This window comes from Otolemur garnettii, unplaced genomic scaffold (assembly GCF_000181295.1).
Source record: "Otolemur garnettii isolate 467f Iridium unplaced genomic scaffold, OtoGar3 scaffold00063, whole genome shotgun sequence".
NCBI classification, from domain to species: domain Eukaryota; kingdom Metazoa; phylum Chordata; class Mammalia; order Primates; family Galagidae; genus Otolemur; species Otolemur garnettii.
The window spans coordinates 8,725,462-8,749,093 of record NW_003852458.1 but is presented as its reverse complement, the minus strand read 5'-3'; the positions used below and the strand labels follow the sequence as shown (position 1 = coordinate 8,749,093).

At 39.2% G+C, this 23,632-nt stretch overlaps 1 protein-coding gene across 1 annotated transcript in view; it reads left to right on the top strand.

Moving 5' to 3' along the window:
- Positions 1 to 23,632, top strand: part of PLCXD3 (phosphatidylinositol specific phospholipase C X domain containing 3) — a 164,612-nt gene that overhangs the window by 93,371 nt on the left and 47,609 nt on the right. Inside the window, exon 2 of the mRNA XM_003792956.3 lies at positions 13,150 to 13,858. Within this exon, the coding sequence (XP_003793004.1) occupies positions 13,150 to 13,858 (709 nt within the window). The remainder of the gene's footprint in view (positions 1 to 13,149; positions 13,859 to 23,632) is intronic.

Below are 23,632 nucleotides of genomic sequence, written 5' to 3'. Positions count from 1 at the left end.
ATTTGAATGGTGGCAACTGGCACGAAGAGAAGGCTAGAGGTTTGAATCAAAACAGTACCTGAAACCTATCTCAGTGGCTCCCATAGAAAACTCGACCAATAGCAATGGAATAGATAAGAACAGAACAGCTCTGAGAGAGGATTGGGATGAAGAGGATTCATACCTTTACACAATATGTAACTTGAAATAGCACAACTTGAAGACTGATTGTATGGGAGATTTGAGACATAAGGAAAAATGGAAAAGGAACCCAAGGATAAGATTTAAGGAGGATGAGATAAATGAGAATTATTATTGTTACTATTATTATTTTAAGGCAGAATCTCACTCTGTTGCTCTCTGTTGCCCTGGGTAGAGTGACATGGCATCAGAGCTCACAGTAATCTCAAAGTCCTGGGCTCAAGTGATCCTTTTACTTTAGCCTTCTGAGCACCTGGGACTATAGGCACCCATCACAACACCAGGCTAGTTTTTCTAATTTGGGCTTTTTTTTTTTTAAGTAGACACTGTGTATTGCTCTTGCTTAGTCTGGTCTTGAACTCCTGAGCTCAAGCAATCCATCCACCTTTGGCTCCAAAGTGCTAGGTTTACAGGTATGAGCCATCATGCCCTGCTGGATGATGAGATAATTAAATGTGATAGTGCACACATGAGAAGGGACAGATCTGAAGGGGAAGATGTTAAGGTCTGTTTGGGACATTTAAGATATCTGTGCAGTAATAAAATTTGGCTGCCTGGTGTGCACACAGGAGGTTTGAAATTCAGATCAAATTAGATGATATCAATGTTTGACACATTTATGGAAAGGCAAAGGAGGCTAAAGAGATGGATGCTATGACCAAGAAAAAAGTATGAAGCAAGCTGAGTTTTTAAACAGAGCTTTGGGCCATCCCTTCATTTAGGAATTGAAAAAGCAACAGGAGGCAGTGCAGGAAACTGAGGATGGACAGTCACAGGGACAGGAGAAAAGAAAGAGCCATGTCCAATGAACCAAAGGAGGAAAATGTTTCAAGAAGTGAGTACAGTGAGAGCAAATATTGTTTATTCAACCTCAGGAACTGAATGCCTGCCAAGCTCCTTGGTGGGATTTAGCAATGAGGTCATGGAAGTGCCTGGTAGGTTTTTGTTAGTAGTCATCAATGGTATTTCACTGAAGCCTTATGTAAGTTACAATAATGATGGCCTCATTACAGTGGGTTGAAGATGGAACCAAACTTGGGGAAGATTTTCTAGCCTAATATGAGAACAGGAGTAGGGCATGGTAAAAAAGAAGAGAGCTAATGATGGCCTAATCTGAAAAAATGATTCCTAGTGGAAGTGGTCTAGGTATTTCACTTTTATAGAGAATCCCCTGTGAGCCACATGACTTCTGAATTGAATCAAATACAGTAATGGAAACAGAACGATAAGGCATAGGGTTTTGTCTTTTTTTCCTTTAGAAAGCATGTCATTTTGTTTGAAATCAAGTGTGTATACATGGGGGATTGCAGGTGTGGACCACGATATAAAGCCAGGAAAAAAATTCAATGCACATGACAAGTGTTAGTAACAACATCCAATAGCAATTACTACTTGAAAATGGGGAGCTGCAGACCAGTTGAACTGTGAATTCAGGGGAAGGAAAGGTGATCATGAGTGGAAAAAGGCTTTTTCACAGAGGAGGAAATGCATGTGGGTCAGAAAGAAGACTAAGATACGAACTTTATAAGGGAAGACATGAGTATAAGCTTCACTCCAGAACTCCATTTCTTCCCATATAAAGTGTCATCTGGCTTTCTTCCACCCCAGGCAAGGACCTCAGAAAACAAATCCACCCTCTCAGAACCTCACCCAGAAGCAGTTTTTTTTGGTTCATAGATGGAAGGTCTGTATGCTTCCCCACTGCCATGGTCACTACCAAGGTAACAAACATGCAGAAACCTATTGCTTGAAAACACAGGTGGCAAATAACAAGAACAGAACAGGCAAGTAGAAGGAAACGTGATGAATTACACATAGGACTGTCAGGAACAAGCTCAGTGCTCTGCTGAAGCGAGGAGAAAAGCACTTTCTGTTTTGACTGAGTCAGAGCCTGAATTCCAAGGTCAGGATGTGACTATTGGAACTGAACATTCATGGGCATGTCAAACCTCAGAGCACCACTGGGCCTTTTTGGTCTGAAGGTTCTCAGACAAAATTGGCTTGATACATTTTCTTTGATGTTTATTAAACCCATAATTTTGTAGAATTTGAAATGGAGCATGGCTAAACTCAGAGACCTACTGGAAGATCATTCCAAAAAGCCTTTATAAGTAATACTGAAAAGATACGGAATGGAGGAGAGTTAGCCCTTACTATCTATCTCATATTAATTTTATAACAGAAATTATGACAGAAATATAACAGAATACATAAAAGTTGTGCAACATTGTTAAGAGATATTTTAAAAGTTCTAAATAAATCTAGATATACATACCATGTATTGGAAGACTCGGTATTACTAAGATGTCAATTATCTCTGGTTGACTTACAGATTGAATATATTCTCACTTAAAATATACCAGGATTCTTTGTATGTATTTATAGGCTGATTCTAGAATTTATCTGTAAATACAAAAGACCTAGAATAGCTAAAAACAATTCTAAAATAGAGGGTTGAAGTAGAAAAATTAATACTCCCTCATTTCAAGCCTTATTTGGAAGCTTCAGTATTAGTATTAGTTATCTACTTCTATGTTAAAAATTACTCCAAAACTTAGTAGTTTAAACCTGCAGACAGTTATTATCCCATACATTTTGTGGCTGTAACTGAGGCACAGCTTGCCTGGGTGTCTCTGACCCAGAGTCTCTCATGACGTTGCATTCAAGTTGCTTCAGTACTACGGGTGCCTGAAAGCTGGACCGTGGCTGGAGAATCTGCTCACTCACATGATTGCTGGTAGGCTCAGATCTGCCTCCAAGCTTACTCATGTCGTGGCTGGCAGGCCTTGACTCCTTGCCACCTGGGCCTCTCCTGTGCTACTCAAGCATCCTCAGCATGGTATCTGAAAATGAGAAGGAAAAAGTTGGGGGGATAAAGAGAACAAAAAAAAAAGAAATAGAGAAACCCAACTAGAGAGAGATAAAGATGGAAGCCAAGGTCTTTTCCTAACTTACTCTCATAAGTAATTTCCATTACTTTCGCTGTAAACTAGAAGTGAATCGCTAGTTACAGCCCACTTTCACAGGGAAGAGATTACAACAGGGTGAGAAAACTAGGCAGCAGGGACCGCTGGGGTGTGTTTTAGAGCTGCCTACCACAGTTACCCAGATACTAGGGTGCTGGCGCACAGGGAAATCTGGACATTAACTAGGCATTCTAGAACTAGACCCATATATATATGGTCAATTAATTTCAGCAACTAGACCGAAAGTAATTCAATGGAAAAAAAGGAAATCTTTTTAACAAATAAAGTTGGTACAACTGGATGTTCTTTCGAACCTTTTGACCCTCATCCCATCTCATGTACAAAAATTAACTCAAAATGGATGGTGGACTCAAATGTATAAGCTGAAACTATAAAAACTTCTATGAGAAAACATAAGAACTTTTCCCCTTTGGGCTAAGCAAGTATTTCTTAGGGAAAAAGCACAAATCATAAAATAAAAAATAAAAATTGAGTTTCACCAAAATTGAAATGTTTGCTCTTCAGAGATACCATTGAGAAAATGAAATCAAATCACACACTTGAAGGAAAAAAAATATTTGTTTCTAGAAGAACTCTGGAATTCGATAATTAGAAGACAACCAAATAAAAATATGAGCAAAATTTTGAATAAACAAATTGAAAGTACAAGATAATCAAGTGTCAAATAAGCACATAGAAAGTTCCTTATTATCTTTAGTTGTCAGGGGTCTGCAAATTAAAACCACCCTGAGCTACTGATATGCACCCACTCAAATGGCTAATACTAAAAAAACTGCCATTACCAACCGCTGGCATGATGTAGAATCACTGAAAGTCTCATGTATTCCTGGGAGAAACATGAGATCATCTCTTTGAGAAATTTGGCACTTGCTTACAATGTGCATACACTTATTTATTCTAGCAATTCTACTCCTAGGATTTACACAAGAGAAAGGAAAGCTTATGTCCCCAGGAAAAAATATCCACAGATGAACAGGTTTGTTTTAAAAAGCTGACAATGAAAATAAACCAAATGCTCAAAAACAAAAATATGGTTGAACTGATTGTGTGTTTGTAAGTTATGGAATACCATTCAGTGGTGAAAAGCAAAATATTACTGACACATATAACAATATACTCTAAAGAAAAAAAAAGTATATATTGTATAGTTTTTTTTTAATATAGAATTTTAGAGAATTCAAAACTACTCTAGAGTGGTATAAAACAGATTAGTGGTTGCCTGGATCTGAGGAAGGATGTAGGAGAATTTGCCAAAGAGATGGTGGGGATGACCCATGTGGTGGGAATGTACTGTATCTCTATTGTAGTCGTAGCTATGTGGGTGAATACATTCAACAAAACTCAGTGATGAAAGGAAAACATCAGAGTAAAAACTTTTAGTTAAGTAGAACTTACCATATATAACATGTATGTGTGTGTTTTTAGAAATTTAGAAAATTTAAAAGAAACCAAGTCATCGCAAAAATTATACTGATCAGAACTTCTTTTTTCATGGGAGGTCATTTTTAACCTTTGAAGCTTCTGATGTTATTATTATCAGCACCACCAGCAGATATGGTGCTGACTGACAGAACGGTTCTTCGATGTGCAACTGTTTTGAGCGCAGAAAGCCTACAAGCGCCTTCAGCAACGGTTGGGTATCTTTGTGTATGCCCACAGAAGCTCTTCTTATGTTGGAAAAATTGACTTCAATTGCAAAAATACAGCATAGTTTACCCGGTACTTTTACCTTGTGCAAATTAACATTTGTTGCCCAGAAACTCAGATACATCTCATACGTCTGTTTTAGCATCTGCAGGAAGGAGATGGGCTGCTTGATTACTCTCACCTTGCTAAGACTCGCTTCCCAGTAGGGCCGTGGGAAGTAAGCAAGGAAGCTGTAGAAAGTGGTGTCTGTTAGCTGATCTTTCAATTTTAATTTTTTAATTATTATGGGTACACAATATCTGTATGTTTTTATAGGGTGCATGCAATGTTTTGATACAGGCATACAATGTGAATTCATCAAATCAGGGGAATTGGGGTCTCTAGTCATTTATGTTTTTGCTGTGTGGTGTTTCCTGATGCCAGTGTCTTGCAATGTGGGGAGAAGGACTGGAGGCTCGTGTGTTTCAATAGTGTTTTGTTTCAGAGATGTTCTATGTCTAGAATCACTAGCATTTCAACAGGCTTTAACTGGTCTCTCTGTATCTGGTGGTTTTTTTTTTTGTGAAACAGAGTCTCACTCTGTGGCCATGGGTAGAGTGCGGTGGTGTCATAGCTCATAGCAACCTCAAATTCTTGGATTCGAGCAATCCTCTTTCTTCAGCCTTCAGAGTACAAGGCCTGACTAGTTTTTTCTTTTTAGTAGAGACAAGGTCACACTCTTGCTCTTGAACTTCTGAGCTTAGGCGAGCCACCTTCCTCAGCCTCCCAGAGTGCTAGGATTACAGGTGTGAGCCACTGTGTCCGACCTTCTAATTCCAGTCCTTTCCATTTAGTTCCTTCATTCTAATCTTCTTTAAGAACTATACAAATAAAGTTGAAACACATAATTCGCAATGTATTTCTTATTGTAGTGTCATCATCCTATCACGAGTTAGCATTTCAAAGCATGCTATATATACTTAGGGTAAGGTTCATAGTTAACAATAGTAAAAGTGAGTCCACAAGTCTGGGAGTCTTCTTAGTAATTTCATGTTATTTTAGTTGCATTTCTATTACTAAAACTGTAACAATGTGACCCGTGAAAGCAGAGGTGTTAGTTTTAGTTTTCTTGTTTGCTTATTTGAATTATCTTTAGTCTGGACCTTTTTAATTTAAAAATATTGGTTTTAAAACCAAATGTTTATTTTGCAAGTACATGGATAATCATTCTAAAATCCGCTTGAGCAGTCACGACATGATAGCAAACTGTGATACAGTGCAATATCATTCATGAATGAGGGCTCTGTTAAGGCTGGTAGAATTCCCACCGTTTTTGTAAGAAACCTTGAGTCCCCTGGAAGGAATAGAGGCAGTACATGTATAAAAATTTACTACAGCTTAATTTTTTTCTAATTTTAAGATAAATCTAAATAAAAATGGAAGTGCTAATATTTTTCTTCCACATCCAAATGGATTGTCTTTATCCCCCCCTGCTTAATCTTAAGTGCCTCGGACAGAGTTCATGCTCAGAAAAATATGTTGCAAGAATATAAGAATGGGGGCAGCGCCTATGGCTCAAAAGGGTAGGGCGCCGGCTTCATATGCCAGAGGGGGCAGGTTCAAAAAAAAAAAGATGTAAGAATGCTATCTAGTATAAGGATTTATTTTTTGTGTCTATACCCAACCTTACTGATTAACTTAGGAGTCTCTTAAGGGCAAAGATCGCATCTATTTTTTTTTTTATTTCCAATTACTCCTTACTGAGAAATTAAGGCAAACACAGCCAGTTGTAGGTGTTCCCATGCTGTACTCTGTTCACGTAGTTTCCAAAAGCCTTTTATCATTTAGCCCAAAAAGCTGAGCTACTTTTTCATTCAGCCCATTCATTTAAAATTATTTGCATAAGCCCATTGATAATCAATCATCACACGTTTTCTCCTTCCTACCTCATGCTACCCAATATGTTCCCCTAAATGGTTGCAGAACTATGCTATAGTTATTTACCTATGTGCATCACCCGTTAAGCTGTAAATTCATGGGGATGTGAGCAATGCTTGTCTAGTGCTTAGCACAGTCATAGCAGATGCTTGATAAAGCTTGAATGAATGAATTTAAGAGATTGTAAAAATTATTTCCGTGAGGTGGACCATTTGAAGCAAACATATTCGCAAAAGGTAATCAATTATAGATATAATTTTCCACACAGAGAAGCTAACTTACTTTCAAACATTGGAGGCTTTTAATAAGAATAACGTAATTATATCACCACTGTATCCCTTTACATATGAAGTCTAAGACTAACTTAATACCTACGTTTATGTTACGGGATCAAGAGAGTTCATGTGCCTGTCAAAGTCGGTCAACTCACAGAGATAGGGATAGGTCCATCAAAGTTTATTTGTCAGAAGGCCGGAGATTCAACTGCTCAGCTCTCCTATTTCCAAAATCGCAGTTTTGTGTTTTGGTTTTCTTTTGAGACAGCGCCTCAAGCCGTCACCATGGATAGAGTGCCTTGGCATCATAGCTCACAGCAACCTCCAACTCTTGGGCTCAAGTGATTCTCTTGCCTCAGTTATTCTATTTTTTTTTTTTTTTTAGTAGAGACAGAGGTCTCTTTTTTGCTCAACTTGGTCCCAAATTCATGAGCTCAAGCTATTCATCTGCCTTGGCCTCCCAGAGTGCTAGGATTACAGGCATAAAATCATAGTTTTATACATAATGGTTTGGTAAAGATCACAATAACCTTTATTTTAAATAGTAATCAGCACAACTCAGTGACAATCTACTAAAACATTTGCAATTCAAAAATTAATTTCTAAACTGTTCAACATGGGCAGCTTTAGGGTGGGAGCTAAATTTACCAAACAGGAGGAATGAGAGCCAAGAAGTGACCAGACCAGCAGGGTCTTGTCTGCCCCACCCTGATAGACGCCATCTTGTTCTCACTACATGTGCTTGCATTTATTGTCTCAACTCCACTGTAATGCCTGTATGACGCTACATATACAGATAATTTTAAGTGATGTTTAATGAATTTATACATGTAGTTTACCAAATGTGTTATTTTTCTACTGTGGCATTAAAACTTTCCACAAATATAGTGGCTAAAGCAATACAAATTTAGTACCCCACATTTTCTGTGAATCAGGAATCTGGATGTGAAGTAGCTGAGTTCTCTGCTCAGGCTCTTACCAGGCTGAAATCAGAGTGTTAGCCAAGACTGCCATCTCTTCTGAGGCGCAGGCTCCTTTCACAAATTAGCTGGTTGTTGACAGAATATGGTGTTTTGAGCTATAGGATGGGGACCTCAGCTCTAGAGGTTGTTTGCTGTTCAGTATGTTTGGAGGAAAACTTTTCCCTTTCCACCTTGGGTCCAGTGATTGATGGCCTACAAATTAACTCACAATAGATAGATTAGAAGGAGAAAAGACCAGTTATATTTATACATGGACTGTGTGTATTCAGGAGAGCTCAGTGATGAGTAACTCACCTAATAACCAGGAACAAAAGCTTATATACTTAACAAAATGGTTAAGGTTTCAATGGGAAAGTATACAAGGTTCTATTGGACTTATTTGTTGAGACAGGGTCTCACTTTGTTGCCCTCCATAGAGTGCTATGGCATCATAGCTCACAGCAACCTTATACTCTTGGGCTCAAGTGATTCTCTTGCCTCAGCATCCCAAGTAGCTGGGACGATAGGCACCCACCACAATGTCCAGATATTTTTAGTTGTAGCTGTCATTGCTGTTTAGCAGGCCTGGGCTGGGCTCAAACCTGCCAGCTTCATTGCATGTGGCTGGCACCCTACTCACTGAGCTACAGGCACCGAGCCAAGAAGGTTCTGTTGGACTTTTTGATGCTAATGATGGATGAATTTGTGCTTTCTGTTGCTAAGGGGCAGGCAGTCTTTACTCAATTAGGAAATTCCTGGGAGGGGAGTCAATGGCAATTATATTTTCCGGAGGCCATTTTTTTCCTACTGCTGCTATGTGTTCAGATATTTTCAGTTGAAAGTAATTTTCATACCACTTTGGTAAGTTATTAATCCCTTCAGCCGCCATATGATCCCCTCCACAATACTGTGTTTTGCTTCTTAAGACCATCATGAAAACATTTATTGCTTCATGTTGCATCTTTTAAAAACCTTAACTTCTTTAGGTCAGGCCTAAGAATAATCTCTCATTGGTTAATTCAAAGTCAACTGAGTAGAGACCTTAATTATATCTTTTGAAAAATCTTATTTCATAATGTAACATAATCACAAGAATAATATCCCACCATAGTCCCCACACTCAAGGGAAGGGGATTACACTGGTCACGTAAACCTGGAGATGAAGTTTTAGGGGCCATCTTAGAATTCCTCCAGTCATGCCAATTGATAAGGTGAAAAGCTCAGTCTAGTACTACAGAAGCCATAAGATATGGTCCCACATATTCTACCCTGCTAAATGGATGCTCTGTACCATGGTTAGATCAGATGCCTCTAAGATGATCCATAATAGTATGCAGAATGTAGTAACTCCATTTGTGTATTCAAGAAGACTTTTTAAACCAACTTTCTTTATTTTTATTATTTCTTTCTCTTACCTGATATATAGTTAACAAGCATAAAGAAATACGTATAACATTTCAATTAAATTCATTTATCTTTATTAAAATTCCAAGTTCTCATATTAGGTAGTCGGGTCCATAGACCACAAATTCCCTTATTAATCCCAAAGAGTTGCTATGACCTGTATTTTTGTTGCCTATATTGTTGTGTAAAAAGTTACCTTCAGACTTAGTGGCTAAAACAACAGAGTTTCTGTGGGTTTCCATGGGTCGGAAGTCCAAACATGGCTTAACTGTGTCTTCTGCTTCAGTTTCTCTTGCAAGATGGCAACCAAATCCCACTGGAGCAGGATGTGCTTCCAGGATTCTTCAGGGGTGCTGACAGGACTCAGCCCCTTGAGGGCTGTTGAACTGAAGCCCTCAGCTTGAAAATGAAATGACTTTTAAAAATGACTTTTAATTTTATTAAAGTCACTCCTGTTTCTTTACCACCCGGGTCTCTCCAACTTGGCTATTTGCTTATCAAAGCAAGGGAGAAAGTAGTAAGACAGAGTAACAATCTTTTATAAACTAATCTCAAAAGTGGCATCCCTTCATGTTTATCTTATTTAATTCATTAGAAGCAAGTTGTAAATTCAGCCCACAACTGGGAAGAAAGTTATAAATGCTAGGAGGTCAGGGATTGTTAAGGCCATCTTAGAAATGTGCCCCCCACATTGCCTGAATGAGAAAACAATCTATCAGACCAAGGAAAAATGAACCAAAGTGCCTGTTTCCAAGAAATGAATGAAAATTGCCTTTTAAAATTATATTTGCTTATTCAGAGGCAGAGCTTGATGGGACTGGGTTCATAATGGGAGTGGCCAGCCCTTGTCTGAGGAGAAAGTACAAATGGGAGCCAAAACTGAGAAGCTAAATTTAGAATCAGAGGAGCAACATTAAGTATCAGGTCCAAGTTATGATTATAAGGCTGTAGATGAGAGAGGGAATAAGAGGTCAGGAGCCCAGGAATACCAAGCCAGCACAGAAGCCAAATATTAGACTAGGGAAAGCAGAGAGTTTCATGAACAGAGAAACCTGTTTTATGAACCCCTCCCTCCGGTTTTAAAGACACAAGGTTAGGCCATACTTTTCCTCTCAATTATTGAAAGGTCATAAAGTACTCTCATATTTTTGTTTTAAGTTCAAATAAATAGAAAACTTAATGGTTTAGTGAAAATTTTAAAAGTAGGAGGGAGTGTTATTCCAAATGAAATTATTATTATTGTTGTTATTATTATTTTCTTTAAGACAGGGTCTCTTTCTGTTGCCTAGGCTACAGTGCTCTGGTGTCAGCCTTGCTCATGGCAACCTCAAACTTTTGGGCACAGATGATCTACCTGCCTCGGCCTTTGGAGTAGCTGGGACAACAGGAGCTTCCTCACAAGGCCTGGCTCATTTTTCCTATTTTTACTAGAGATGGGTTTTGCTCTTGCTCAGGCTGATCTTGAAATTCTGAGCTCAAGGGGTTCTTCTGCCTTCTTCACCGTCCTACACCACGTGCTGAGCACACACCTTGGAGTTCTCTAGCTTAAAATGAATGTGATGAAGGCACTGCTGGCTTCTCCTAATGATTGTTTTATTTTTGTTTTTATTTTTAATATTCCCTTATTTTGACCTTAATAATCTACTTTTCTCGAAGGTCAGCAAATAATGTGATCTAGAATCTATAATGACCTTTCACAGTATTTTCAAAACTGATGACATCCTTGCCTAAGATTTTTGTTTTTCGTTTATATGCCGTTGAACCATATGATAGGTGAAACTAAAGCTATGTTGAAAGCAAAGAACTATTCATTTCTAGGGAAAGAAAGCCAGTTATATTTAATTCCCTTTATGTCTGCTACCAAGTATGCCTTCGATGAGATGATAGAGGTAACCAGTCACTTTCATTCCCCTTTCCTCCACATGCCTGGAAATTAACATTTTTGACACTTATTTTGAGGGTTTGTTCTTTTAAAATTTATTACTTTGTGAATCTTAGATTATTCAATTATAATTCTTCATAAACTTTTATGGTACTTTTGTTTAGCTTCTTCATCGAAATTAGCAATCAACTGAAACCAAATAACAAATCACTATGCAAAAATGTAAATGCCTATTTAAATTTGCCAATTCTAGACATGAATGGCCAGTTTTGCTTATTTAGAAAAGGCTGACATTTTATTTCTTTCTATAGCATCTGCTAAATATAAACAAATCATATAGCTTCAGATTAAATTAACATGGTATGTCTGTACATTTGGGCTACCTTTCATTGTTTTAAGAAAAATCTGATCATTGTGAGGTAGCATCTGTACCATTTTCTCAGACAACACACCCTGGTATCTGAAATCCAGGTGCTTGTAATTTCTATGGGTAAATTGAGATATATAAATATAGATGTAGATATAGATACAAATGTGGAATGCAGATGTAGATAAATATTTCACCATTGAAAAAAATAATTGCTTCAAAGAGCTTATCAGAGCAAAATCCTGAGGTGGTACATATATGAACTCAAAGGTGTGTGTCTGTGTTTGTGTGTATAGATGTGTATGTGACTTTTGTTTGGAAGAGTGAAAGAACTACAAAAACATGTGCTTCAAGGGACCTAAATCAGCAACAAAGTATACTCAAAGGAAGCCTGAGTAAGAGAAGGGAATAAGGTACTGGAGCAAGGTCAGGGAACAGGAAAGGATGTCAGAATTTGAAGTACATCTGCCCTTTCCAATATATGAAACATCCAGGGTACATTAATTTAGTTTTAGCTATTTAGCAGGTCATGACTAAGAAAATTAAAGGAGGCCTTAAAAAAAAAACTCAACCTTGAAGCAATTTTTTTTATTGGGTCCCAATCGCATTTTAAATGGTATTTTATGCTTATAGGCAAATGTACACATCTCTGTTGCTACATTTCTGGAGTCTTGATATTTGTAACTGTCAAAAATAAAGAATTAATAAATAGTCCTGGTTCTTAATAGGAAAAAATTCTTCTAAATTTGGAAGCCAACACCAAGAAGAGTTTTTACTATTGAGAGAAAGTATCTGTGAAGAAAAGAGTCTATGAGTTAATTTTTAAATACTGTCAGTTGTGTTCACTTGCAAAAAAATCTATCATTGTTTATTCAATATGTGAAAAGTCTGTGGCCTCATTTAAGTTCACAATTGCTCAAATACAAAGTTGGGAATGAAGTAAAACATATCGGCATTGTGCTGTCTTCTTATTCCTTCTTTCCTCTAGTCCTTTTATCTCTTTTACTTTCCAAATGTAACAGTTTCTACACAGATTATATACTTGTGAAAAGGGCTTCTTCATTCAGCCCTCTAAAGGGAATCCAAAAATAAAGGGAAAGGGTAAAATTGGCTTAAAGTCAATCCAAAAATGAAGGGAAAGGGTAAAATTGTAAACAAATTTTGGGGGAACTAGTGAGTACTCATAAATTCCATTTTATGAATGATCTCTTGTGTCACCTTTATGGAAACCATAGTGAGTGCATGAAATTCTTGGTTCAGAAGTTGATGATGTTTTGAATTTAAAAATATTGAAGAAGAAGAAATTTTCTTCTCATTTCATAATAAATTATATATATTGAAGTATTCTCCATCCTATCCTAGGTTACAAAACAGATCCTCCTAAGACATAAAATATCAATTTGATATATATTACTTAACATTTTCTTTGGCTCATTTGAGAGACAAATATGGACACTTCAAGAGGGAGAGAAGGTGGGAGGGACAGAGGACTGGAAATTAACCACATTATGCCTTGTTATTCTCATAGGATCTCATGACTCCTTCAGCTTCTACATTGATGAAGCCTCTCCAGTTGGTCCTGAACAGCCAGAAACTGTCCAGAATTTTGTGTCTGTGTTTGGAACTGTAGCCAAAAAGCTCATGAGGAAATGGTTAGCCACTCAAACAATGAACTTTACTGGTCAGCTGGGAGCTGGAATCCGTTATTTTGATCTTCGAATTTCCACCAAGCCCAGAGACCCCGACAATGAACTCTACTTTGCTCATGGTTTGTTCAGTGCCAAAGTCAATGAGGGCCTTGAGGAGATCAATGCTTTCCTCACAGATCACCATAAGGAGGTCGTATTCTTGGACTTCAACCATTTTTATGGGATGCAGAAATATCACCATGAAAAACTGGTCCAGATGCTGAAAGACATCTATGGAAACAAAATGTGCCCAGCAATCTTCGCCCAGGAAGTTAGTTTAAAGTACTTGTGGGAGAAGGACTACCAAGTCCTGGTCTTCTACCACAGCCCAGTGGCTCTGGAAGTGCCCTTTCTCTGGCCTGGGCAGATGATGCCGGCGCCCTGGGCCAACACCACAGACCCTGAGAAACTGATCCAGTTTCTTCAGGCATCGATCACTGAGAGAAGAAAGAAGGGCTCGTTTTTCATATCTCAGGTGGTGCTGACCCCCAAAGCCAGCACTGTGGTCAAAGGGGTGGCAAGTGGCCTCAGAGAAACTATCACTGAAAGGTAAGTGTCCCTTAAATGTCAGGGGAAGAGCTCGAATATGTCACTCCAATTCAAGGAGCTAGCAAGTGATGGAGCTAAAATGTATACCCGTGTGTGTTAGTTTCCCTGGGCTTTTATAACACACGTAGTCCTACCACCTACTGGGGTACCTTAAAATGATAGAAATGTATTCTCTCACAGTTCTGGAGCTAAAATCCTAAACTCCAGGTGTCTGCAGAGTTGGTTCCTTCTGAGGACTCTGAGGGAGAGTCTTTCCTTTGCCTCTCCTGGTGTCTGGTGATAGCTGGCCATCTTTGGTGGTCCTTGGCCTGTAGACACATCACTCTGATCTCTGCTTCACATCACCTTCTCTCATGTCTCTGCCTTCTCTACCTTCTCCTTTTCTTGTAAGTTCAGCAGCCAAATTGTATTAGGGCCTTCCCTAATGACCTCATCTTAGCTTGATTACTTCTGCAACACCCTATTGCCAAATCAGGTCACAATCACAAGTACTAGGGGTTAGGACTTTAACATTTTTTGTGGACACAAATCCACCGATAACACTATGTATTTTGACTCCACATCTCATTCTCTTCCCATAACACTGCTTTCACATTGCAGAGTTTTTTGTCATCCTAACACAGTCTTTGCATATATCTATTCCATTTGATTTGCATAATACTCTAGGGAAGAAGACATTGTCTTACAAGTTAGAAAAATATGAGATTCAGAAAATTAAAATATTTACCCTAAGACTCCTTCAATGAATGATGAAACAGACACTCAAATTTCATTGGCAAGTCATATCCTATGCTTTTTACACTACATATGCTGCCTTATAAGAAAGTGGTGCCCATTTCATTGGTCAAGCCCTGTAAGGGATAATTTGAATAGTCATTAACAATTTCTGTAGCACTTTCCCATGTGTGTCTAAATAAGCTGAATCATACATATTATTTACTCTTTTGAATTAAACTATTAAGGCATGTAAATATCTAAAGAGAGATCACAAAGCTTTATCTGACCTTTTATTTTTATATTTAATCCATATTTTGAATTATGGTAAGGAATAAATGTGTTTCTTGGACTCAAGGTCATTATAGGAAAGGACAGGATAAGGAAAAAAGATTTCGAGGTGAAAATAGCCTTATAACACAGCATGTAGGATGAGGATTGACAGGAAATAAAGCTTATAATGGGGGCAAGAACTCAGTTACTAGAAACCTTTTAATCAGGCTACAGAGAGCTTCAACCTGTGAGAATGGAGAGCTGGATCATGAAGTTTAGCAACCAAGTGACTTGATCAGATCTGCATTTTAGAGAATAATTGATATATGCTGGAGTAGAGACAGTGAGCTATTAGGAGGTACATATAATGGTTTTAACAAGGTCATGCAAGCTAAACTGAGCAAGTGAGAAAACACTGAAGGGGATAATACACAGGCAGTGAAAATTAGGATGAAAATTCTAGGCAGTGAAAATTCTGAGCTCTGTGGTATTAATAGAAAAAAGAGTTAAAGATAAGTAGGATAGGTGAGGAAGTCATTCACAGATGCAGAAAACAAAGACACACAGACTTGGGAAGGAAATTGAGAAGAAAAAATCAGGGGCATGCTGAATTTAAAGTGTCTGTAAGGCATCCAAGTAGATAAGGGTGATTGATCCTTAGGAATATAGGCCAAATCATTTAGGGGTTATTGGCATGTTTGGGTGGTGAAAGCCCTAAGTCACTGGGGTAGAAGGGTTCTTCCACACAAAATCATAACTTTCTTCTGTTATTCAGAAAGGTCCATTAGCTGGGATCTCCTGGTTCCATGAGATTTAAATAACCAACCCTTCCTTATAGGCCCTGTGCAAGTAGAAGCCTATCCTTTGATGTCTGCTACTGTCTAGATTTCTTATATTTTTATCGTAGGAGCCCTTGTTACCACTGCATTGCATCATTTTACGGCTCAGTTGTCCCACATGCTCTGTCCATATCTCATTCTGAGACATGACATGAAATTTGTTTTGTGCTCCTTTCCACAATGGTTTTTAGACTTTATTAGAGATCTGAGGAGATGGAAAAGGTTTTATGATCACAATAAAGTGCATAACTTAAAACTGTGCTTAGACTTGTTTGAAATTGAGACTCCTCTGCCCTGAGATGTCTTCCGCCGAGGACAGTGACACCACCGTGCACCTCAGCCTCACCTCCTCTCACTGAATCTTTTCCTCCTCCTCCTTTTCTTTGTCTCACCTTGTTTCTTTATCTACCCTCAGATTGCCCAGGAGATCTCACATTCTAGATTAGTATGTGATTAGATTGATAATTCTAGATTATTATGCCTAGCAAGGCAGGTTTTTATTTAATAAGATCACTTTCTACAAATGTTAGTTGTTCTGGTAAGTAACAGTTTTACCCCCCTCACCTACGTGGAAAAGGAGGGAGTTATGCACACATAGAAATGATCCCCCCTCTCTCCATTCTTTCTACACACTGAATGAAGCTTTACTTTTACCTTTTGCATGTTGAGAGTGACACTATCTTCCTGTGGCTTCTTCCATTTGCCTTTGGCTTATATATCTGGAATAGGAGAGCTGCATCATTGGAAAGAGAAAGAGAAGTAGGGAGGAAAACAAATGTGAAAGGTAGAAATGAAGATTTCAGATATAAAATCAATTTTTAAAGGATGTTCCAGTGGAGTTTAGTCTCAGAAGTACTAAAAAAGACTTCCTTTTGGACCATTTGCAAAGCTGTGTTCTTGGCTGTGGTATTACTATGAAGCTCAGGGTGATTTGCTTAGGTTGGTTTGGGGGTTTTGACATATTCTAGCCTTCTGGATGGAGCCTATAGAAAAAGGTTATTGTCAGCTCTTGGGTCATGCCTTCCAAAGGCAACGTACTTACCTCGAAAAGAGACAGAGAAAGAGCACTTGATTCTGCTAGAACTTGTGGCCTTTCTCTACTTACCAACTGATGAAGCCTGTGAGCTGAAGAGATCCCCCATTGTCTTCTTGGCTTTTGTGCCAAAGCCATCCATTCAGAAAGTCCTAGGCTGGCACCAAAAGATGCAATGAGCTCTTCTGTGCTACCTTCATTACCTAACAATTTTAAGGCCTCTCTGTGTCTTAACTATTTTAATCTGCAAAACTGGGAGTTTGATCTAGATTATCTACAAAATCGATTCTAGTTTTAAAAATTTCTACAATTCTTAGATTATGTATTTGATTAGCCAGGTTACCTATAATTTTTTCAATCGTGTCTAATATTTGAGTTAATAAAACTCGGAGCAGGCGCATTTAGAAAATAGTGTTTGAAGTTGTGGGTGGCTTTCAGGGGAAATCAGTCCAGCCTGGATTTAGGGGCCATAGCTTTCCATGTGGCCATTGGTTCCAAATGCTGCAGATGCGTTTTCTACGCTGCAGCAATGCCAAAAGACACAGACTTTTAATTTCTTAAAGACCTATTTTTAATTTATTTTTCAAACACTAGTTTTTACACCTAACTCCTACGAAATTCACACATTCTTAAAAAGAAGGTATGCAACTTGAGTAATGTCCTTTCCTAATTTATGGAAGTTTAGTAAATTGTAGGGTTTTGTTTTTAATTTAAGAAAATGCGGTCATACCACCACTCAGAATTTTTAAGAGGCAATGCAACTAAATTGATGCTGAATGAAGGCAGATGATATTTATACAAGCTAACACTTTAGAGAATGGTGCTGATAATTAATAATAATATTAAGCTATTTTAAGTGTTCTTTATCTATTAGCTATTTTGCTAACTGCTTCATGTACATCATTAGATTTAAGATTCACAAAACTTCCAAATGTAGGTCTTATTGCCATCCCAGCTTAAAGGTAAAGGAACTGAGCCATAGAAGTGTTAAGCAACTTACCTGGATGACACAGTTAAGAAAAGAAGACTCAGGTTGCTTTGTCTGTTTATTTACAAAAACAAGCACATTTGAAAGCCTATTTTTTCTTGACTTTGTACTTCAAGTGAGTGACCTCAGATACAGAGTCTTCAAACCATCACACCCCACTTCTCCCCTGCTATTCATGAGAATCCAAAGCAGTGGCTGCAACATTGTTTTCATTTTATCATATGACAATATCTAGGCCCAATTTGTCAGTGTTTTCAGCTGGACTAGGTTCAATTTTGTACTTATCTGTTGAACAGCTCCTGTGGGTAGGGCTCTGCATTAAGTGCTGTGAGGCATATTAAAATTGGTACAATGGAATTGTTCCCATCAAATATCAAGTAGGTTTGAAAAGATAAGACCTGAATACGTGCTGGAGAAAAAATAAACAGAATTAAAGATTAAGGCCTATGGTGACTTAGAGAAGAGAGATAGCTGGAAAGATTTTGGTTGGCTCTAAAGAAAGCATAACATTGTGATAAGCAAAGACAGGGCGAGAGTGGCTTCCCAGGCTGGAGAAAGAGCGAGAACAAAGCATGGAGGGAGACTATCAAGAGAAGTCAGGGTTGGCTAGAGCAGAGTGAGGTTCAAGGAACATAGGAGATGAGCCTAAGGGAAAATGGAGGGGAAGATCATGGGACTCTAGGCTGGATTCCCATGTGTATTAGGAAGATACTGAGAGGGAAAAGTTAGAAGTGGGCCTCAGATAATGAGACTGGCCTAATTATGTAGCTTGAATAAGAAAGGGAGAAGCTAAAGATGAAGCCTTCAATTCAAAGGGAAAAACAAAGTAGCATGCCCGCAAATGTTTAGGAAAAGAGAGGCGAAGGATGCTGATATGTGTGATTTTAAGCCCTACTGACAGCATCCCCTGCCCCCCGCCCCAGACGACTGAAGACATCATTCCCAGTATCATTCTCCGTGAATGACATACATATAGACGTATGGACTTGGCCAATGTGCAGTTCCACCCCCTTAGTCTCAAGATCACAGTCCCCCTTGAGTGCATGGTAGGATGTTCAAGGTGTGGTTGTTAGTATACATCAATCTTACATGGTGTGTGGGGGGATGGGGAAGGAAGGCAACTGCAGTTATTGAGCTGCCATTATGGGCCAGACATTTTACATGATTTGTAGCTATTTAATCCTCCCCACGGTCTTGCAAACTAGGTATCATTAAATCTAATAGTGATGGAAAATTACTATTACTGAGATGTCTAGGACCTTACTCAAAAATTCTATACTAAATTAATCCCACAATGAATAAGCGAGGATAATTATATGGGTCCCTTAGACGCCAAGTCTTATTCTTACAAATTACATAAACTTGATATTGTTTTGCTCGGGGTGTATGCAATACATTATCAATAATCTTGGAAGGTCGAGTCAGGTCTCAGGGTTTGACAAGGTAAATTTTGCTGGAGATGAAATGGGCAAAGCTATGAAAAGAGAGGTTATGAAGTACCTGGCTTTGCCTTAAAAAGGCAAACCCATGTAGGTTGCCAGATGGGAGACCCCAGGGAAGGGTGGACAGAGTAACAACACAGGAAGGGAACTTAGAGACCAGTGACTGCCATCCTCCTTGCCTGTGCCTACTGCCCAGATGGCCATTTTTCATTTAGTAAGAAAGTTAAGGCAGAGAGGAATGCTAAGCGATTGCTTAAAGACCCAGAGCTAACTGCACAGAGAGGATTAAAATCCAGGTTTCTTGGTTTCCAGAGAAAAGGAGGGAGAGACATGTCAGGGAGGGATGAGGACAAAGGATGAAGAAGAAGGCCAGAGAGCGCCAGGCTGCAGGACCCATGTGGAAGAGTGAGCCAGCTTCAAATCTGTGCCTCGCTCCACACAGGATGGTGGATTTTTTTGTTGGGCTTCCCTGGGAGTCTCTCTCTCTTCTCTCTCTCTGCATCATGAACCCAGGTGAACCAAATAGACTCTCTTTTTTCCCTCCAGTGAGGACACATTCTAGCTCTTGACTCTTTTGCTGACCTTTCCTTGCCTAGATCCAGCGGGGGTGGGTCTAATTCTTGGAAGAAAAACTGCAGTGCCAGTCAGTCATTCCAGCAGCTTTACGGAGCCAAGGAAAGGATCACGGAGAGGCTTACTCTCAGAATAGTTCAGTCAGCTCTGGAGTCACGTGGAGAACACTGATGTCAAGAGCAGCGCTCGGCCCCTCCCTCCCGCCCCAGGCCACTCCCCGGGATGGGTCAGCGCTCCAGCAGAGCAGAGCAGCTGGCAATAGAGGCTCTGTTCAGCAGACGAGGAAAGCTGTCCCTTCCGGCTAGATATGCCCGGAGAGAAAGAACACCAAGGAGACTGGAAAGCTACCATTAGAAAAACCATTGTTGACAAGAAGCTTTCACTGTAAGATTCCCTTCTTTTACCTATATACCTTGGAGCCTTCATTTGCATATGGGTCCTTTTAAAAAATTATTTCAAAGCATTACAGGAATATAAATGTTTGTGGTAACACGTACCACTTTTTTAATGCTTGATTCAGGATTGTAAGTGTGCCCATCACCTAGACAGTGTTCACTATACTTGTTTGGATTTTGGTCATCTGCTTCTCCTACTCTTCCTGTTTGATTTCCACTTAGTTATACTTCTCTCTACACAAATGTGTGCTCACTAGTTAGTTCCAATTAGTATATGCAGTATCTGTTTTTCCATGGTTTAGATACTTTACTTAGGATAATGCTCTCAACTTACTTCTATATTGTCACAAAAGGCATTAAGTCATTCTTCTTCATGCCTGAGTAGTATTCCATGGTATAACATATACATGTTATTAATCCACTCGTGAATTGATAGGAATTTGGCTTGATTCCACATCTTTGCATTGTGGATTGTGCTGCAATATATGCTTGTCTTTTTGAAAAAATGACTTCTTTTCCTTTGGGTAAATACCCAATAAGGGGATTGCTGGATCAAATAATAGTCTACTTTAAATTCTTTGAGGAATCTTTATACTGTTTTCCATAGAGATTGCATTAATTTGCAGTCTCATCAATAGTGTATAAGTGTTCCTTTCTCTCTGCATCTATGCCAGTGTCTGTTGTTTTGAGACTTTCCAATAAAAGCAATTTTAAGAGGGGTAAGGTGATATCTTGTGGTTTTAATTTGCATTTCCCTGATAGTTGGTGATTTTGAGCATTTCTTCATACATTATTGGCCATTTGACTACCTTCTTTTCAAAAACTTCTACTCATGTTTTTTTGCCCACCTCTTTAATAGAGTTGTTTGGTTTTTTCTTGCTGATTTGCTTGAGTTCTTCGTAGATTCTGGTTAGTAGCCTTTTATTGTACAACAAGTGTTATTCTCAATTTTCAATTTAAGAAACAAAAGATCAGAAAGGTTAAATAATTTGCTCAGGTGGTGCTGTGAACTAATGCTGGGTTCAATTCAGCATCTGGCTCTTTTGTACACTATAAAGAGGAATCTGGCTTGTAAATGGGAACGAAGCTTCAGAAAGTCACCCTTTATCCAGCCTGGAGCTTGGCAAACTGGAATCTGTTTACAGAGACTTTGCTAAAATGTGAATTCCTAGATACCACCCCCAAAGATGCTTATTCAGTAGCCTGTGGCTTGGATTTTCATATTTAACAGACTCCAGGGAGCCCCACTTGGAGCAGCTCTGCTCACGTGTGCAGACAAACTGCACCCAATGGTCCCCTCCAACAAATCACCCTGGCATTAGTTAACCTGGTGAGAATGAATCCCAAGATTTGTCAGTGTCCTCCCTTCCAGGCTCAGTTAGTTCCTCTTTAAATCTAGGCTATGACTCCTCTACCTGCAGAGCTTCCGGTTTTAGGTTCATATTTGCTTGTTCTGTCCCCCAGGTAGAGCTGCTATCCGCGATTTCTTCTCTCTCACATTACTTAGCTTGATTCAAGGATTATTGTGCTGGTAAGCACAGCCAAAGGCTCCTGTGAGGGGTGTTTTTGTTCCTTTTGGATAGAAAGTACATGCTCGTGGCAGAAGCCCAAGTAATTCCAAACTTGTCTACCACCAACACCAATTAACATTATAGCACTTTGCATCCCAACTGCTTCCCCAGCACTGATTTCAAACAGGAGGAAGAAGAGGAAAGAGGAGGAGGAGGAAGAGGAAGAAGATTCTATAACAGCTCACAATTGTGAGACTGTGTGACAGGGGAGTGATTTCAGACTGGGTCCTCTGGGAGAGAGTTCTGCCTGTAAATCTCTCTGTTTTAACAACTTTTGACCCAAGAATTTTTGAAATGAGAAGGTAAATAAAAGCACGGTTTCTCTTTCATTCCCCTGATGTTGTAAGATTAAAGTACAAGCAAATACAGGCAGGCAACTTTTACTGTCTGTTTCAGAGGGGTCAGAGAACAGGGAGGATACCACGCTATTGGGAAGTCAGATATCCATTCATTACCTAGCGGGCTGGTGTGTGTGTGCGTGTGTGTCTGTGTGTGTGAGTGTGTGTGTGTAGGGACACAGAGAGAGATAGAATGAATACATGCACTTGCTAAAAAAGCATGACATAGAATAGAGATTCATCTACTGTAGTAAAGCTCCCTGGATTTCATTTTTCTTTTGTGGAATTTCTGGGCAGATAGAGCTTAATGGCTAAAAGAAGGTAGCCCAGTGTATAGCTGATATTCTATAACTGGCACTCACTTAAAACAATGAGAGGAGGTGAGTTGATGAGGGGTGGGATAGAGAGAATAAAGCTGGAGTATCCAAGTGGCAGGAATATTATGGCAGTCAGATGGCAATACAACAGTTTTGGTGCTATAGTCAGTGGTTGAGCAGATAGGGAGATTTGTCTGGGATTTGAAATGAATTAGCAGTGGATAAGCAAGTAGATGTCTGATTCGTAAAGTACAATGGACTAGGTTTGAATGTCTCAGTTCCCATGCTGAGGCCATGAGGAGGAGGCCTGCAGGCCAGCTGTTTTCTTCAGCTCTATACAGGCAGGGCTTCTGAAATGGAGCAAAATCCATTCAGCTGAGCCCTTGTCCAAGGAGTAACAAAAGCTCTGCTCTAGAGAACACTTTTTATTTTAAATTGGAGAGAGGGCATAAGTGTTCTGTGATTGCCCTTTAACCAAAGATCCCCAGGCACAAAGGTGTGGTTGATTCTGGGTTTATTACTCATTTCAGGGAGGGAGAACTGCTCCATGGGGAGCCATGAGACATCCCACTAAGAAGAGGCTAGAGAGGACTTACAGGGCTGGGGCTTGGGCTGGGTGACTGGCTTGAGATCTAAGGATCAGGGATTCTCTTTAGACGGGAGAGGGGCTGCTGTCAGAATGCAAGGACAGTTCTATAATTAGGTGTATAAATAAGTCTTAGCAATAGGGCTAGAGGGGGATTAAATTATAGTTGAAAAGAAGTTACAGTCACTCATTTTATACAAGAGAGGTAGATGCTGGCTGTTCGTGAGCAGAGCAATGATCTTGTTTTATGCTTAAAGAAAATTATGAAATAATCTTTTTACCTTATTTTATCATAAACTCAGAGTGACCTTCCCTGCAGTTGGTCTTCTGAGAGACTCTTTATGTCCGACAGGGGAATCTTACGGCCAGGTTGTGAGTGTCTCATCAGCTTCAGCTTTCAGGGCTGCTTTTTTCCTTCTTCTCCCCCTCATCTCATCCTCGATCCCTTCCTCCTTCATCTTCTCTTTTTTCTCTTTTTCCCTCTTCTCTTTTCCCCTTTTTTAGTGCAATGTGAAGAAATAAATATAATTCATCTTGTTTTAAAGCTCTAGTATGAGTGAAGCTTTTTAGTGTTTTTTCTTTATTATTATTTTTCTCATTGAAATAATTGAAATTGTGTCTATGCAAAGCACCCAGAACAAAATTTGATCCTGAGGCATACTACAGAGTTGGTGATACACCCCTGCCCAGGGGTTGCCTACTGAA